The following is an 18,075-nucleotide window of genomic DNA, read 5'->3' as shown; positions in this document are numbered from 1 at the left end:
AGCAGTTTATTCCATCAGTGTCAATGGAGGCGATTTCCATTATTGTAGAGGGGAATTATAAGTGCAAATCTAAATGAAGTTTAATTTTATGTGTACAAATTGCAAAACCATCTAAAATATTCAAAACTATTAATTTTTTTCTAGATAGGGAAATTAGCAATGGATGTATCCTTTGAACAATAATTTATAAGAACCCAAATGCTACAAATGATGTTTGCAAAGAAAATCTTGTTCCCATATTTTGTGCAGAAAACATCTGAGAGACAAATACAAAGATTATGATCATAGTGGAAATGAACAACCAGTATTCAACTTCCATCATTTGAGATCTTCGTGGTCTAAAAATTGTCTTTAAAAAGGAGGTATGTTGCTAACTTAAAAGACTGTTCTGATCATTTGACAAACTACATTGGAATGTAGGAAATTAGCTGCCTCAGAATTACCTTTCCATTCAAGAGGTCCTGAAAGTCAGTAAGGGTATATTGTAAGTGCACACACATATTGAGAGATAAAAGATTGCATACAATTACCCAGCTTAAAATGAAACAATGACAAAGGCTGCAGATTCATAAATCAACAAGCCTTAGAGCAAAATGGGGGAAGAAACACATACTGATAGCAACAAAGACACTGGAAACTGTTCTACCTCAATGAAAGATTCAGCAAAAAAGCACTTCAATAACAATCAATGTTCACCAAGAACTTAGTATTTGCAAACTTTGCAAGTGCAAAAGGAAAAAGAGGGCAGCTAAAAACTGATGGACTCTGGTCTTTGCATTCTCACAGCCTAAGGGATTCCAAAGATCTGTAACTGTACTTTCCTTCACCTTCCCATCTGAAATAGACACCCACATACCCACTTCTTCATAAGTTCATTACCTGCATGTGTGCACACATTTGTTGTTGCATTTTATATTTTTCGGGGTAAATGATAATTAAAACTCCACTCAAGAAAATGCTGGAATTGACTCTCCTTTGTTTTTTATCTAGTTATCTAAATCTAGTTGAAATGTAGAAACCACATGTTTCAATTTAACAAAAACCTGTTGCAACCAAATAAGATGGTGAGTAAAAGAAGTGAAGCAGGGACTTGGCAAGATGGCAGTGATTCTGTAGAACTGCCGTGGATGGCTCTGCCTTACAGGCTAGGCATACTTGTGTTTTTTTGTTATCTCTGGCCAGCTTATATGGAGGAATTATTAGTTTAAAACCTTGCCGAACACATATTTGTTAATATTTGGGAGTGGGAAGGGTGCTAAAGGGAAAGGGACTGAGCAATCAGCAGCAGGGAGGACACTCCCCTGCAGCACTAGGCACACCAGAGACTGCAGCAGCAGCAGCCTCTCCCGAACTCCTGGGAACCCGACAGACTCACAGGAATTGGCTGCGACAATGAAACTTACCTCAAAGAGTGGGGTTGCGATTGAGGGGATCCGTGGGGAGATTCACGTCCATGCTGCAGAAGCATGAGCGGGAGATCCAGGGCCTCGGGAAGCAGCTGGAGGAGGTGGAGGGTCGAACCAAGGCCTCACAAGCAGCAAAGGAGTCCTCATCCAGTCGGATCCTGGTGCTGGAGCGAGAGGTATGGGCCTTGCGAGACCATGTCAACGACCTTGAACACCGAGGTTGGAGGAAGAATCTTCGAACGGTCGGATTCCCGGAGGGTGAGCAGCCAGCCAGCTTCTTTGAAAGCTGGCGGCTGAGTTCCTGGGCCTTCAGATCAAATCCAGCAGGCTGCAGATTTAAAGGGCTTATCGGGTTACAGTGCACATGTCAGGGCCGGTACAGCATCCCTGCCTGGTCCAAGTGCACTTCCACTCATTTAAGGACAAGCAAAAAGTAATAGAAGCCTCCAGATTATGGAAAAGATCCACAGGCACTGCTGTACAAGGAGTCAAAAATCATGTTTTCCAGGATTTCTCAGCAGTTTTAATTCAAAAGAGGAAGTCCTTTGATGAAGTTAAAAAGAGGCTGAGGAACCTGGGTATCCAATACTTCAGAGGTACCTCACAGTGCTCTGTTTTAGCCACGAGGACTCAGTTTATACATTTGATTCAGAGGATAAAGCTAAAATCTTTGTGGACACTTTGAAATAGATGGACTAGTCTGAAGAATACGGCTAATGTTTGTCCCCTTTTCCTTCTTTCCCCATGTTTTCCTTTCCTTTTTTTCCCGTTCTCCCTAATAATTTTGTTTTTAAAAAAACACATGGAATATGTTGTTCCTTTTTTTAAGAACTGAATTTTATAATGGGAAATCTTGTGGATGTTCTTTGTTGTCTCCCCCAACCCCACTTCTTTTTGTTTGTTCTCTTTCTCTTTTAGGCACAAGTAGGGGTGGCATGAAGCCGGGGATGGGTGGAGTGCTCATCCTGACTTTGTCTTTTTTCTCTTGAATTAAGCATGCGCTCCTTGTTTTTTTTCTCACCTAAGGATTGAGCACAGTCTGGGCTTGAAGGAGCTGTGAAGGAGGGGATGGGTAGGGTGAGTGCCCCCTGTGGGTAGGGGGGAGAGTCTTCTGTTCAAAGTTTAATAGTTGGTTTTCTTTGTAGTTTTTTTGCTAGTAATAGTTGTTTGTAGTTATGATAGGTAGTTTTTGTATACACAATTTTTCACTCTATGAGTCTTTATTTACTTGTGCTTGGCGCTTTGTCAACAAGGTTCTCCCTCCCAGGGGTTCAAGGGTCTCTGAAAGGGAATATGGATAAGTGTCTTATTAAATGGTGCACCGGGAAGATCAAGGGAAGTAATTTGCCTGTCAAAAGGAAAAAAGTGCTTTCTAGCCTTAAGAGGGAAAGAGTTGATATTGCTTTGTTGCAGGAAACCCATCTTGATGATGGGAAACATCTAAAGCTACAACAGGGGGGTTTAACTGGGTAAGCGGCCGTGGATGACTAGGGAAGTTAAGAAACATATAAAGTTAAAAGAGAAAAAGTATAACATAGCAAAGATAAGTGGGAAAACAGAGGACTGGGAAGCTTTTAAAGAACAATAGAGGATTACTAAGAAGGAAATACGCAGAGGAAAACTGAGGTACGAAGGTAAACTGTCCAATAATATAAAGGAGGATAGTAAAAGCTTTTTCAGGTATGTGCAAGGCAAAAAAATGGTTAGGACGAAAATTGGGCCCTTGAAGACAGAAACGGGGGAATATATTACGGGGAACAAAGAAATGGCAGAAGAATTAAATGGGTACTTCAGATCTGTGTTCACTGGGGAAGACACAAGCAATCTCCCTGAGGTAACAGTGACTGAAGGACCTGAACTGTATTTGCCAGGATTTGGTGTTGGAGAGACTGTTAGGTCTGAAGGTTGGTAAGTCTCCGGCGCCTGATGGTCTACATCCCAGGGTACTGAAGAAGGTGGCTCGGGAAATCGTGGATGCGTTGGTGATTATTTTCCAGAATTCGATAGATTCGGGATCGGTTCCTGAGGATTGGAGAGTGGCTAATGTTATACCACTTTTAAGAAAGGTGGGAGAGAGAAAGCAGGAAATTATAGACCAGTTAGTCTGACCTCAGTGGTGGGAAAGATGCTCGAGTCTATTATAAAGGATGAGATTACGGCACATCTGGATGTAGTAACAGGATAGGACAGAGTCAGCATGAATTTATGAAGGGGAAATCGTGCTTGACTAATCTTCTTGAATTTTTTGAGGCTGTCACTCTGAAGATGGATGAGGGAGATCCAGTAGATGTAGTGTACCTGGACTTTCAGAAAGCTTTTGATAAAGTTCCACATAGGAGGTTAGTGAGTAAACTTAGGGCGCATGGTATTGGGGGCAAAGTACTAGATTGGATTGAAAATTGGTTGGCTGATAGGAAACAAAGGGTAGTGGTAAACGGCTCCATTTCGGAATGGCAGGCAGTGACCAGTGGGGTACCGCAGGGATCTGTGCTGGGACCGCAGCTTTTTACAATATATGTTAATGATATAGAAGATGGTATCAGCAATAACATTAGCAAATTTGCTGATGATACAAAGCTGGGTGGCAGGGTGAAATGTGATGAGGATATTAGGAGATTACAGGGTGACCTGGACAAGTTAGGTGAGTGGGCAGATGCATGGCAGATGCAGTTTAATGTGGATAAATGTATGGTTATCCACTTTGGTGGCAAGAACAGGAAGACAGATTACTACCTCAAGGGAATTAACTTAGGTAAAGGGGCAGTATAGAAAGATCTGGGTGTTCTTGTACACCAGTCAATGAAGGCAAGCATGCAGGTACAGCAGGTAGTGAAGAAGGCAAATAGCATGCTGGCCTTCATAACAAGAGGGATTGAGTATAGAAGCAAAGAGGTGCTTCTGCAGCTGTACAAGGCCCTGGTGAGACCACACCTGGAGTACTGTGTGCAGTTCTGGTCTCCAAATTTGAGGAAAGACATTCTGGCTATTGAGGGAGTGCAGCGTAGGTTCATGAGGTCAATTCCTGGAATGGAGGGATTACCTTACACTGAAAGACTGAAGAGACTGGGCTTGTACACCCTTGAGTTTAGAAGACTGAGAGGGGATCTGATTGAGACATATAAGATTATGAAAGGATTGGACACTCTGGCAGCAGGAAACATGTTTCCGCTGATGGGTGAATGCCGAACCAGAGGACACAGCTTAAAAATACGGGGTAGACCATTTCGGACAGAGATGAGGAGAAACTTCTTCACCCAGAGAGTGGTGGCTGTGTGGAATGCTCTGCCCCAGAGGGCAGTGGAGGCCCAGTCTCTGGATTCATTTAAGAAAGAGTTGGATAGAGCTCTCAAAGATTGTGGAATCAAGGGTTATGGAGATAAAGCAGGAAGTGGATACTGATTAGGAATGATCAGCCATGATCATATTGAATGGTGGTGCATGCTCGAAGGGCTGAATGGCCTACTCCTGCACCTATTGTCTATTGTCTATTCTTTGCATTCTTTACTACTGAAAGTAGGGGAATGGCAGTACTTATTCAGAAAAATCGTCCATTCACATTATTTGACCAGGTGAAAGATGAGCAGGGACAGTTTGTGATATTTAAAGCCCTGATACATGTGGAGGAATATGGCATTTTAAATTTCTACTGTCCTCCAGCACATCCCCTCAAATTTTTGATTAGTGCCTTCTCTAAGCTGAGTGCTCCTGGAACACAGCACATTATTATGGGTCAGATTTTAATTGTCTTTTGGATCCAACAGTGTATAGGATGCCTTGTGGGCCCCCAACTATTTCTTCGCAGGCCAAGTAGGTGACTGACTTATGTGAGGTGTTGGGGCTGGTGCACATTTGGAGATATCTTCACTCTACTGCCAGAAACTTTACCTTTTTTTCAAAACACATAAATGTCACACAAGGATTGATCTTTTTCTGGCTTCCTCGGCCCTTCTGGATTCAATTATGGGTGTAAAATTTGGAATATAGCTATGTCTGATCACGCTGCAGTATATTTGGAGGTTAAGGCCAAGATTGAGGGGTTAGGTTTGCGGCACTGGCGTTTGGACCCTTTTCTCCTTAAGGATACCAAATTTGTGGAATACTTTTTGAAGGAGTTTCAGGAATTCTTGACTATTAGCTCGGCACTAGTAGTGCGTCTATGCTATGGGAGACCGCTAAGGTCTTTGCTAGGGGATTAGCTATTTCTTCGAGTAAAAAATGAGGTCTGCAGATGCTGGAGATCACAGCTGCAAATGTGTTGCTGGTCAAAGCACAGCAGGTTAGGCAGCATCTCAGGAATAGAGAATTCGACGTTTCGAGCATAAGCCCTTCATTAGCTATTTCTTATTCGGCTAGCCGGAAATGACAGAAAGGGGAACAGCAGCGTCTGCTTGAGATGCGGTTGAAAGTCGCCGAGGCGGCACATTTTGCATGGCCTTCAGTGACTAAACTACAGCAGATCAATGCTCTCCCAGCTGCCTTGAATTCAATAATACTTAACAAACCGCGAAGAAAGAACTTGCTTTTGCTAGACAAAGGCTGTTCGAGTATGGGGTTATTTAGCGCACCTGACTAGGAAAAAGCATGCTCCCCAATCCATTACTGCAATCAGAGATAGCGCTGGGGTCCTTACATACGATACCAAAATGATTAATGAGACTTTTTGGAATCTTTACTCTGAACTGTATCGTTCTGAAGGTTGCAAGGACAGGAGGGCTAAAATGGAGGCCTTTTTTAAGAACCTAGTCTTTCCAGGGGTAACCTTGGAACAAGCCTCTCTCCTTAATGCCTCCTTGACAGTTCAGGAAATACAGAGGCAGCTGGGCAACTTCAGAGTGGGAAAGCGCCTGGCTCTGATGGTCTCCCAGATGAGTTTTATAAGGAGTTTATAGACACTCTGTCAGGGCTGATGTTGGAGATGTATAATCACTCCTATATGCATGAATGCTTACCACCACCTTTGAGAGAAGCTAATATTTCCTTAATTCTTAAGAAGGGGAAGGTTCCTGAGGATTGTGCCTCATACAGGCCCATCTCTCTATTAAATTTAGATTTCAAGATTGTCTAAGAACTTGGCACTGTGATTGGAAAAGGTGTTGCCCAATTTGTTAAAGAGGACCAAATAGGTTTTATAAGGGGCTGAAGAACCTCCAATAATCTTAGAATGTTGCTGAATATGATCCAAGTTTGTGAGCAACAATGGATTCAGGGGTTGGTGATTTCCTTGGATGCAGAGAAAGCATTTGACCGAGTGGAATGGCCATATCTTTTTTATGTCTTAGAGTGGTTTGGGTTGGGTGGGGTCTTGCTAGGTAGGTGGAGATTTATATACCACCCTCTGGCTGCGGTCATCACCAACAGGGTGAAGTCCAGAATTTTAGGATTGGTAGGGGTAGTTGTCAAGGCTGTCCCCCCTTTCACCATGGTTGTTTATGTTGGCCATAGAACTGCTGTAAGATGCCATACGTCAGAACATCCGCATAACCGCTCTGGAAGTGGGATCGAGGGTACACAAGATTACACTGTATACAGGTGATGTTCTCCTGTTTTTATCAAACCCGATGACCTCCATATCTCATCTGATATAATGTATCAATTCATTTGGGGCTATTTCAGGATATAAGATCAACTATGCAAAATCGGAAGCTATGCCCTTGGGGAAACTCATGGATGTGCCAGTGGTTGAAGGCAGCCCTAGGTTCCTTTTTAGGTGGTCACAGGCGGGGTACCAATACTTAGGCATTTTTATTAACCTCATGTTTGATCGATTATTTCAGACTAACTTTGCTTACTTGCTCGACAATATTAGGCTGGACCTCCAGAGATGAGAAGCTCTTCCAATTTCATGGTTGGGCCGAATATCTCTCATAAAGATGAATGTTCTTCCTCGTTTGTTTTATCCCATGCGTATGCTCCCTCTCATATTTCCCAGGTCAATGCTGCAGAGACTCATGGGTTGGTTTGGTTCCTTTGGCATCATGGGCGGCCCCTCATCAAACTTAATAAATTGCAAGGAGGGGGAGGAATTGATTTCCCTGACATCAGGAGGTATCAATTGAGTTCCCTATCATCCTTTGTCTGCGATTGGGTAGGTAACAATCCGAACTCTGGATATTGAGGCTTCCCAGGCAAAGTGCCCGCTTATTAACCTGTTGTTCACGGATAAGATGAGGACAGTTATGGACCACTGCCAGAACCCCATTGTCAAGTATAGTTAAGGCATGGAGGGCGATGCATCAAAGTGAGGATTGTTTATCCAAGACTTCACCACTCACCTAGTTGGTATGCCAGGCTTCTGACCAGGGATAATGGACTCAGGTTTCAAACTATGGGCAGTGAGAGGGGTTCCAGTTTGGGAGGCTTGTTTGAGGGGGAGGTATGACATTTTTCGAGCAACTGAGCGCAAATATGGGTTGCCCCCAGCAGAGATCTTTTCCATATTTTTTCAGGTTAGGGATTTCATCCAGAAGAAGACTACACTTCTCACTAAGCCTAATACGGAGAGGTTGTACTACGTTCCACAAGCACCCTCTTGGTTAGTGCCCTCAATCGCGTGCTGGGTGGCAGGGCCTGGCAGGACATTAATTGGTTATGTGAGGTCTGGGAGCAAGAACTTCTGAAACATGGGAGAACATATGGGAGAACACGGGAAGGATCTCAATCTGTAAAGGACGTGTGCTACTCAATTAAAGGTTCTGCACAGGGTCATCTGGCACTGGACCGTCTGGCGATGTTTAAAAAACAGGCATCTTCAGTGTGCCCCAAACGTAAGATAAATGTAGGTACTCTTACCCATTCCTTCTGGACATACTCTGCGTTTATTGTTGCGCTGTGGACGGGAGAGAGAGGGAGTGTATTGAGGACTGAAGTTAAAGTAGACCCACTATCTCTCCTCTTAGGTCTACCGAATTTACCATCTTTAGACGGGCATGGGAAGAAACGATTTAATATTCTTGCATACTGTGCATGGAAGAATATTTTGATGAACTGGGTGTCTGAGAACCACCTGGGCTTGCTGGGATGGTGGAAATTAATTATGGAGCACATTCCCTTGGATTTTTTTTACAAACATGGTGCACCACACAACAGACCATTTTTATAAGACATGGCAGCCCTACTTGAGTTATTTGGATATAGATTTGTCGGCTATCTTAACTAGGGCATTTGTTTAACCAGGATGGTTAGGTTTGTTGAGTCCTGGGCCCTGGAGGGAGGACTCCTGAGTTAATATTGGTATATATACAACGCTCTCTGCTGGGGGCAACCCGTATTTGTGGCTCAGTTGCTTGAAAAACATCATAACCTCCCCCTCAAACAAGCCTCCCAAACTGGAAACCCCTCTCACTGCCCATAGTTTGAAACCTGAGGCCATCATCCCTGGCATACCAACTAGGTGAGTGGTGAAGTCTTGGATAAGCGTTGGGTGCTTTGCGCCGAGCATAGTTATTTTGTATTTTGTGGGTTTTTTTGTGTTTTCTTTTGCTTTTCTTTTTTTTGATCTATTAGTCATTTACTCATTTATTACTGTTGTTTTGCACAGTGTTAGAGTTTGTTTTGTATTGTAGGGTAGGTTAGTAGTTAGTGGACAGTAGTTGTATTGTAATTCGTGTTTTTCTTATTTCCCTTTATTATACTGGTATTTGTTGTTGATTGTATTTTTCAATAACTTTATATGATTGTAAAGTCAAAAAAGATTTTTTGTGCTCATAATAAATATATTTACAAAAAAAAGTGAAGCCATGGTCATCATACTGGTAATTTCCCCAGTTTTAATATTGCTTTAAATTATCAGTTGGGTGAATGAGCTTTATACTTTTACTGATATTCCCAATTATTCTGTTCTATTATACAATCCTCCACGTAAGTCTGAAAAAATAAGTGTACCCCTGCTGTTAAGTACAGCTGGCATGCCCATTTCGTACTTATAACGTATAGCAGGCAGAAAGCAGTACTTTGATAAATATGGTAAATGTTCTTCAAATGTACTTTTGATAAAAAGTTGAGAGAGAAGATATGTGGGCTACTTTGAACACTGGCGTTTTTGGTACCCAGGCCTGACCTATAACTTGTACTTAATTCTAAATTCCTTCTCGGGTCTAACCCCTTTCTCGGGTCAAATCTGAAATCTATCATAAACACCAATATAATCAGCAATTGCAACAGCATTATTTTCACATCAATCAGGCAAAATGCTGTTATCAAAATCAGTATTCAGTCTAACAGGTACAAACGTACAGGAAATAGTGTCAAACATAAATTTATTTTCTTCGGGACCATTACTTAATTGGGACCGTTCTAAAGGCTGGTTTGCAATGCTAACAGTGTGGGTTCAATTCCCATCCTGGCTTAGAACATCATGAAGGAGTCTTCTTCTCCACTTTTCCTCTAGTGTGAGGTGTGGTGACCTTCAGATTAAACTACCACCAATTGTCACTTTCTAATGAGGCAGCAGCTCTATCTTCTGGTATGATTAAGTTGACTTTACCTTTATTTTATATTGTCAAAAACGCTTTATAATAAAATTTTGTCTATTAACCCAAGTTTTTGTTTCTGTTTCTTTTTAAGAAAAGAATGAATGAGACCTTTATTTGCAGATAAACAAGACCTGTTAATTAATCCAAAATGAAAAAAACTTAGGAAAGCTTAAATATTGTGTCTAAGGAACAAAGATTTTACAAAACTCAAACACAAAGTTCAATTAATTCAGTGAGATTGTACATCCAAATGGAAAAAAAAGACACACACACTATCCATGTCACTTTTCCTATTGACAAAGGAGTCAAGGATTATGTGGGACAGACTGTTAAATAGGATTGTGACCACAATCAGGTCATCCATTAACTTTCTAAATGGCAGATGCCAAATTCTGATCCAGAATTCTATGTGCTTATTGCAGACCTCTCTGATACAAGCAAATTTCCAAAAAAAAAGTCATGACCATGCTCTCAACTATGAGTTGAGATACAAAACTTTGATTTAAATTGCAGTATTATTTTAAGCCAGAGCAGAGGAAACCAAAATTATGCTATTCATTTCTGCATACAAAACGAACGTAAAATGTACATGTTTACATTGCAAATGTGAGGTCTTACACTTTGGAAAAAAGAATACAGGCATGGCCTATTTTCTTTATTTTACTTTATGAGAAAATTCATAAAGTCAAAGTACAAAGGGATCTGGGAGTGCTAGTCCAGAATTCTTAAAAGGCTGATTTGCAGGGTGAGTCAATGGTTAAAAAAGCAAATGTAATATTCTCATTTATCTCAAGAGGATTGAAATATAAAAACAGTGATGTGCTACTGAGACTTAATAAAGGTCTAGTTAGGCCCCATTTAGAATACTGTGACCAATTTTGGACCCCACACCTCAGAAAGGACATACTGAGAATGGAGTGTGTCCAGCAGAGATTCACATGGATGATCCCTGGAATGGTAGGCATAACATACGATGAATGGCTGAGAATCCTGTAATTGTATTCATTAGAGTTTAGAAGGTTGAGGGGAGATATAATAGAAATTTGCAAGATAATGCATGGCTTAGAAAGGATGGACTCTGGAATTTGTTTCCGTTAGGCGGGGAGACTAGGACCCATGAGCACAGCCTTAGAATTAGAGCAGGTCAATTTAGAATGGGAGACATTTCTTCAGCCAGAGAGTGATGGGGCAGTGGAATTAATTACCATGAAGCACAGTGGAGATTGGGATGTTAACTGTCTTCAAGGCAGAGATTGATAAATTCTTGATCTCACAAGGAATTAAGGGATATGGGGAGAGTTCGGGTAAGTGGAGTTGAAATGCCCATCAGTCATGACTGAACGGCAGAGTGGACTGAATGGCCTTACTTCCACTCCTATGTCTTATGGTCTGAATAGTTCATTTCAAATTAGATTAGCCTAATTTTGGAGGAATAAACATCTTGACATGCATCATTGCTAGACATTACTTTCAAAGCTGTTTCAGGAAATGCCTGACAGTATTATTTTAAAATGGATTCAATCCCCTAAACTGTATTGAACACCGGCTTGACCTAAAACAGAATATACTTTAGGAAAGATGTGAAAGCATTACAAACGATGCAGAAACGATTCACAAGAATGACTCCAGGTATGAAGAGCTTCAACTAGATAGATAGGTTAGAAAAGATCAGGCTGTTCTTCTTAAAGAAAGATTAGGAGATGTGATAAAAGTATTCAAATTATTGAGAGCCTGGACACACCAGATGGAGAAAACTATTCCTGTGGTTTTTGTAGAGTGCTGGCATGGACACATGGATAAAATGGCTTCTTAGTTTGAAGTCATAGAATGGTTACAGCACAATGAGAAGAAACACAAAAATGCTGACAAGTTGTATTTCAAGAACGTCCCAGTGACCAATACTCATTTATATCAGTGACTTAAATGAATATGAATTACATAGGAGAGTAAAGTTACAAAGGCATAGTTCACAGGATGAATACGCAGATTCAACTTCTAGTATTCTTATATTTAAAAAGGAAGATGGAACAAGTCTAAGGAACTACAGTTCAGTTAGTTGAACAATAGCAGTAGGAAAGGTAATGTTGTCTTCGCCCTAAAATGTAAATAAAAGAAGAGGAAGCTGAAAAATATAAAAATAGCATGGATTGCAAAAGGAGAGGTTAGGCTTGACTAACCTTACTAAATTCTTTGAGGAACCAACACAGATTAGACAGTTTGAATTTTCAAAAGGCTCTTAACAAGGCACAGAGTCAGAGATGTACAGCACGGAAATCAACCGCATAGTTAAACTTGTCCATGCCAGATACCCTAAATTAATCTAGTCCCATTTGCCAACATTTGGGCCATATCCCTCTAAACCCTTCCTATTCATCTACCCATCCAGGTGCTTTTTAAGTGTTGCAATTGTACCAACCTCCACCACCTCTCTGGCAGTTCACTCCATACACGCACTACCCTCTGCGTGAAAAAAATGCCTCATGTCCCTTTCAATTATTTCCCCTCTCACCTTATATCAATGCCCTCTAATGTTGATCTCCTCTACCCTAGGGAAAAGACCGTGTCTATTCACCCTCAAAAGAATTTAGTCAGGTTAGTCAAGTCTGACCTTTTCTTTTGAAATCCATGCTGTTTTTATATTTTTCAGCTTCCTCTTTTTTCAAATTCCATTTTAGAGAGAAGATAACATTACCGTTCCTACTGCTATTGTTCAGCTAACTGAACTGTAGTTCCCTTGCCACTCATGGTTTCATAAACCTCCATAAGGTCACCCCTTAGCCTCTGAAGCTCCAGGGAAAGTAGTCCCAGTCTCTTCAGCCTCTCCCCACAGCTCAAACCCTCCACAGCTTGGTAACATCCTTGTCAATCCTTTCTGAACCATTTCAAGTTTCACAACAACTTTCCTATGGCTGGGAGACCAGAATTGAATGCAGTGTTCTAAAACTGGCCTAACCAATCTCCTGTACAACCACAACATGACCTTCCAACTCTTATATGCAATACACTGTTTAATAAAGCAGTATCCCAAAAATCTTCTTCACTACCCTTCTTACCTGCAACTCCACTTTCAAGGAACTTTGAACCTATACTACATAGTAATTCACGGCTAGGGTACATCATGAGTTGTTAGCGGCCAAAGTAGCACAATTGATAGCAAGCTGACTACAAATCAAGGTCAGGGCTAACTCAGATTGGCAAGAGGTAGGAAGTGGTGTTCCATAGGAATCGTTCATTAATGATTTGGATTCAAGTGAATTGGAAAGGTAATTTCAAAACTAGGATAGAGATTTGTAAGATTATGAAAGGTTTTGACAAAAAAATGTACAGCAAAGGTGTCTAATTACGGGAATCTCTTAAACTCAGAGGACATGAATGTAAGACACAGTCTTTAATTGATCCAATTGAGAATCCAGGAGAAATTTCCTCACTCAACAATGCTAATGTTCCACTGTAGGGGATTAGATGATGTAAAAAGCATTGAAGCATTTAACTGGTAGACAAGTCTATTGCAGGATCTGCTGATAGGGCTAACTGAAGTAGGGTGACAGAAACCTTGAATGGAGCATAGACCAGTTCGGTCAAATGGATTGTTTCTCTGTTGCCCACTGATGCAACTCTGTAAAATATTGAAGCGGTTGCACTTAAATTTAGTTTGTATTAGATTCTACAGACTATATTAGCTTGATTAAAGGAACAGTTTTGCATTCCAGTATTTGGTTTTTTATAGCAAGATAAGAGCATTTCATAACTAATACCAAAATTGTATTTTTGACAGCTCTAAAAAGAGCTGCTCTGAAGCTTGATACAAAATAATTACAAATGCCAATAAGAAATTCAGAATTCGTCAGGTAAAAGTCTATTTGGGAAAAATTAGGGACATTAAATATTTAATTTCGATTCAAGTTCTTTTATTCCACATAATTTTGTAATGTACAAACTGTAATGTTACCTTAGTGTTCCTGTTGTTGCTGATCGTGGTTGCCTCCTACTTTTTAAGGCACGAAGTTTATCTCCCTGAGTCATATAATTTGTTGTTGCTGGACTTCCATCTTCTGTATAATTGTTCTTTAAAGGAAAAAATGGAATTAAATGTTCCATACATTTTGAGAGAGATTTTTAAATGCAAAGAAAACACACCACTTATTAAAACTTACAAAGAAGTGACTGAACAGTGTTGAAGACATTTGGGGGTGAGGCTGGGGTGCAAACAGAGGGAGAAATAAAACTATACAGAAAGCAGATAACTGAATCATTGCAGACAAATATATTTTAGTCCTTTTCTTGCACTAGCAGATCATTTACAACAGTGTTCACGGATTTAAGATTGTAGTTATGATAAAGAGCAACACCAGGCACTGAAATGTGGAATGAGGGAATAGAGTATAGATAGCAGAACAAAAGACCTTGATAGAAGGGGTTAAACTTGAAACATAAATATTCCAGTCAGCCCCTCAATCCAGTTGTCACAGAGTCATATAGCATGGAAACAGACCCATCAGTCTAACAAGGCCATGCTGAGCATAATTCCAAACTAGTCTCACCTGCCTGCTCCTGGCCCATATCCCTCCAAACCTTTCCTATTCATGTATCTATCCAAATGTCTTTTAAACATTGTAATTGTACCCGCATCCACCACATTCTCAGGAAGATCATTCCACACACGAACTACTCTGGGTGTAAAAAATTTGCCTCATTTTTTTTAAAAATCTCTCTCCTCTCACCTTAAAAATGTGCACCCTTGTCTTGAAATCTCCCATCCTAGGGAAAAGACAATGACCATTAACTCTGTTGAAATCTCTCATTATTTTATAAATTTCTATCAGATGGCCTCTCAACCTCCTATGCTCCTGCCTATCCAGCCTCTCTTTATACCTCAAACCTTCCATACCAGGCAACATCCTGAACCCTCTGCAGCTTGATAATATCCTTCCTGTAACTGGGCAACCAGAACTGGACACACTACTCCAGAAAACGCCTCACCAATGTCCTGTATAACTTCACATGACTTCCCAACTCCTATACTCAAAGGTCTGAGCAATGAAGGCAAGCATGCCAAATGCCTTTTTAACCATCCTGTCCGTAAGTGATGCAAACTTCAAAATATTATGTATCTGTATTCCTAGGTCCCTCTGAACTACAACCCTACCAAGGGCCTACCATTAATTGTATAAGCCCTATCCTTGTCTGTTGTACCAAAATGCAGTACAGTACCTAACAATTATCCAGATTGAATTCCATCTGCCATTTTTCACCTCATTGACCCATTTGATCAAGATCCCTTTGGAATTTTAGAAATTCTTCTTCACTGTCAACAATGCCACCAATTTTGGTGTTGTCTACAAAATTACTCACCTTTTTGCGATACAAAAACCTGAATTCAGCTCTAAAACAATTGTCCATTACCTAATTAGTAAAATAAAATACCTAGTCTGCAGAACAGTGGGCACTGTAATTTAATACAACAATAAAATAACACTTGTTCAATAAACGGTGGTAAAATAGGGATAGAGTTGAGAAAGATTTAGAAGCATGAGTATACTTGGCACTTAAAAGGTTCACTTGCTGCTGAGTTTTAAAAACTGAATTAGAATGCAGAACCAATCGTTCTCCCCGTGTCTGCGTGGGTTTCCTCCGGGTGCTCCGGTTTCCTCCCACAGTCACAAAGATGTGCGGGTCAGGTGAATTGGCTATGCTAAATTGCCCGTAGTGTTAGGTAAGGGGTAAATGTAGGGGTATGGGTGGGTTTCGCTTCGGCGGGTCGGTGTGGACTTGTTGGGCCGAAGGGCCTGTTTCCACACTGTAAGTCTAATCAATACACAAAAGCATAAGTCATTAACTTATCTACATAGTTTAGGATTCTGATTAAAATTGGTCACATGCACACTCCAATGACAATAATAAAACAGAAACGAATGTTGTCGAGGAAGTTTTGTCTACTGAGTCAGTATAAGTGAAAGTTAGGAACAACAAGGGAGCAGTCACCTCATTGGGGGTTTTCTACAGACCCCCTAATAGCAGTCGGGAGATCAAAGAACTCAGGCCGGCAGATTTTGGAAAAATGCAGACGTAGCAAGGTTGTTGTTATGAGTGACTTCAACTTTCCCAATAATGCCTCGAACCTCCTTAGTGCAGATGGTTTGGATGGAGCTGTTTTTGTCAGGTGTGTTCAGGAAGGTTTCCTTACTCAGTATGTAGACAGGTGGACAAGGGGAGAGGCCATTTTGAATTTGGTGCTCGGCAATGAGCTAGGACAGGTGTTAGAACTCACAGTGGGAGAATACTTTGGTGAAAGTGACCACAACTGTCTCACATTTACCATAGCCATGGGAAGATATTTAATTAGGGAAAAGGGAATTATGATGCTATCAGACAGGCTTTGGGAAATACAGTTTGGGAGCAATTGTTGTACAGAAAGGGCACAACAGACATGTGGAAACTGTTTAAAGAGCAGTTGTTGCAAGTGTTGCATAAATTTGTTCCTCTGAGACAGGCAAGAAGGGGTAAGATTTAGGAGCCTTGGATGACGAGAACAGAGGAGCATCTCATCAAAAGGAAGAAAGCAGCTTACATAAGGTGGAAGAAGCAAGGATCTAGCACAGCTTTAGAGGATGACAGGCTTAGTAGAAAGGAGCTCAAAATGGACTGAGGTGTGGTAAAATGCAATCTGCTGAATGAAAGCATAATTTCTTCACTTTTGTATCCCAATGCCAGGGTCAACATTCTAATTGTTCTTTAGACTATTTCTTTTGCTCCTGTGCATGTAGTGATATGTACATGGATCAAATCACCTGATTGCTCCATAGCTTCTAGTCTCTCATCATTAAGAAAATAATCCAATTCATCATTCTCACATCCAAAGGAGGTAACCCTCAAACTGAACTTCATCTACCAGTTTCACCACTATGTCCTTCTACCTTTCTATTCCCATCCACACAGTTTACTGCTTTGTCAGGCACTTAGGTCATTCATAAACTTGGAGTTCAAATTTAGATTTCTTTATCTAAATTATTAACAAATATGGTGAAAAAAAAGCTGCAGTAAAATCCAACTATAAACGGTAACACTAAGAATGGTATCCCTCTTTTCTCAAATCTCTAAAAGCTAAAAGCGAGTTTTGAGAAACTTTGCAGCTCAGGTTGAGGTTCTGGATGTAGGTTTGGTTGCTGAGCTGGAAAGTTCATTTTCAGATGTTTTGTCACCATACTAAATAACATCTTCAATGAGCCTCCGAATAAAGCACTGGTGGTGCAGATCGCTTTCTATTTATATGTTTGAATTTCCTTGGGTTGGTGATGTCATTTCCTGCGGTGACATCATTTCCTATTCTTTTTCTCAGGGGATGGTAAATGGGATCCAAGTCAATGTGTTTATTGACTGAGTTCCGGTTGGAATGCCTGGAAACATGGCATTCCAAACAGAACTGACTTGGATCCCATTTACCACCTGAGAAAAATAATAGGAAATGATGTCACCGCAGGAAATGACAGCACCAACCCTAGGAAACTCAAACACATAAATAGAAAGCAGTCTACATTCAAAGGCTCACTGAAGATGTTACCTAGTATTGACATGAAACGTCTGAAAACGAACCTACATCCAGAAAGCTAAAAATTGCAAACAGCACTTTTTTCAGTCCATTTAAAAATTAGGTTGAGTGTTTAAATGTTTTTGAGATACATATCAAACCACAACATTGCAGACTTATAAACAAGTCATAATTTACTGTTGCAAGCTACATCTTCAGTGCATCTTACATCACATAGGGAGAGGCAACTAAAGGGTTGTAGACAAAGCCTCAGTTGGCTGGATTGTTGATTTGCAATGCAGATTGACGCCAGTGTGGGTTCAATTTCTGCACTGACTGAGGTTAATATGAAGGCGCCCCCTTCTCATCCTTGCCCCCTCACCCAAGGGATAGTGACCCTAATGTCAAACCATCATTAGTCATCCCTCTCTTCAATGGATAAGCAACTCTATGGTCCAGTCAGGCTATGGCGACTTTACCTTTAGGCCTAAAACCAGGGGACATAATCTCTGGACATGAGTTTGCCATACAATACAGAAATGAAGAGAAATTTCTTCACTCAGGTAGTGGTGTATTTTTCAAATTTTCTACCCTATTGGCTTTACAATTTCAATCATATGCAGCATATTCAAGACAAATCAATATAGAAACATAGAGATGCACAGCACAGAAA

The 18,075-nt window shown here is 40.7% G+C and overlaps 1 protein-coding gene across 2 annotated transcripts in view; it reads right to left on the bottom strand.

Annotated features, from left to right (window-relative positions):
• The window catches only part of cdc14ab (cell division cycle 14Ab), a 179,171-nt gene that overhangs the window by 17,685 nt on the left and 143,411 nt on the right, over positions 1-18,075 (bottom strand). For both annotated transcript variants that reach the window (XM_060829729.1, XM_060829730.1), the window contains one exon: positions 13,827-13,942. In XM_060829729.1, the coding sequence (XP_060685712.1) occupies positions 13,827-13,942 (116 nt within the window). The remainder of the gene's footprint in view (positions 1-13,826; positions 13,943-18,075) is intronic.

Source organism: Hemiscyllium ocellatum, chromosome 9, assembly GCF_020745735.1.
Source record: "Hemiscyllium ocellatum isolate sHemOce1 chromosome 9, sHemOce1.pat.X.cur, whole genome shotgun sequence".
NCBI lineage: Eukaryota > Metazoa > Chordata > Chondrichthyes > Orectolobiformes > Hemiscylliidae > Hemiscyllium > Hemiscyllium ocellatum.
The sequence above is the reverse complement of the archived record's forward strand: the minus strand, read 5'-3'. Positions and strand labels throughout refer to the sequence as shown.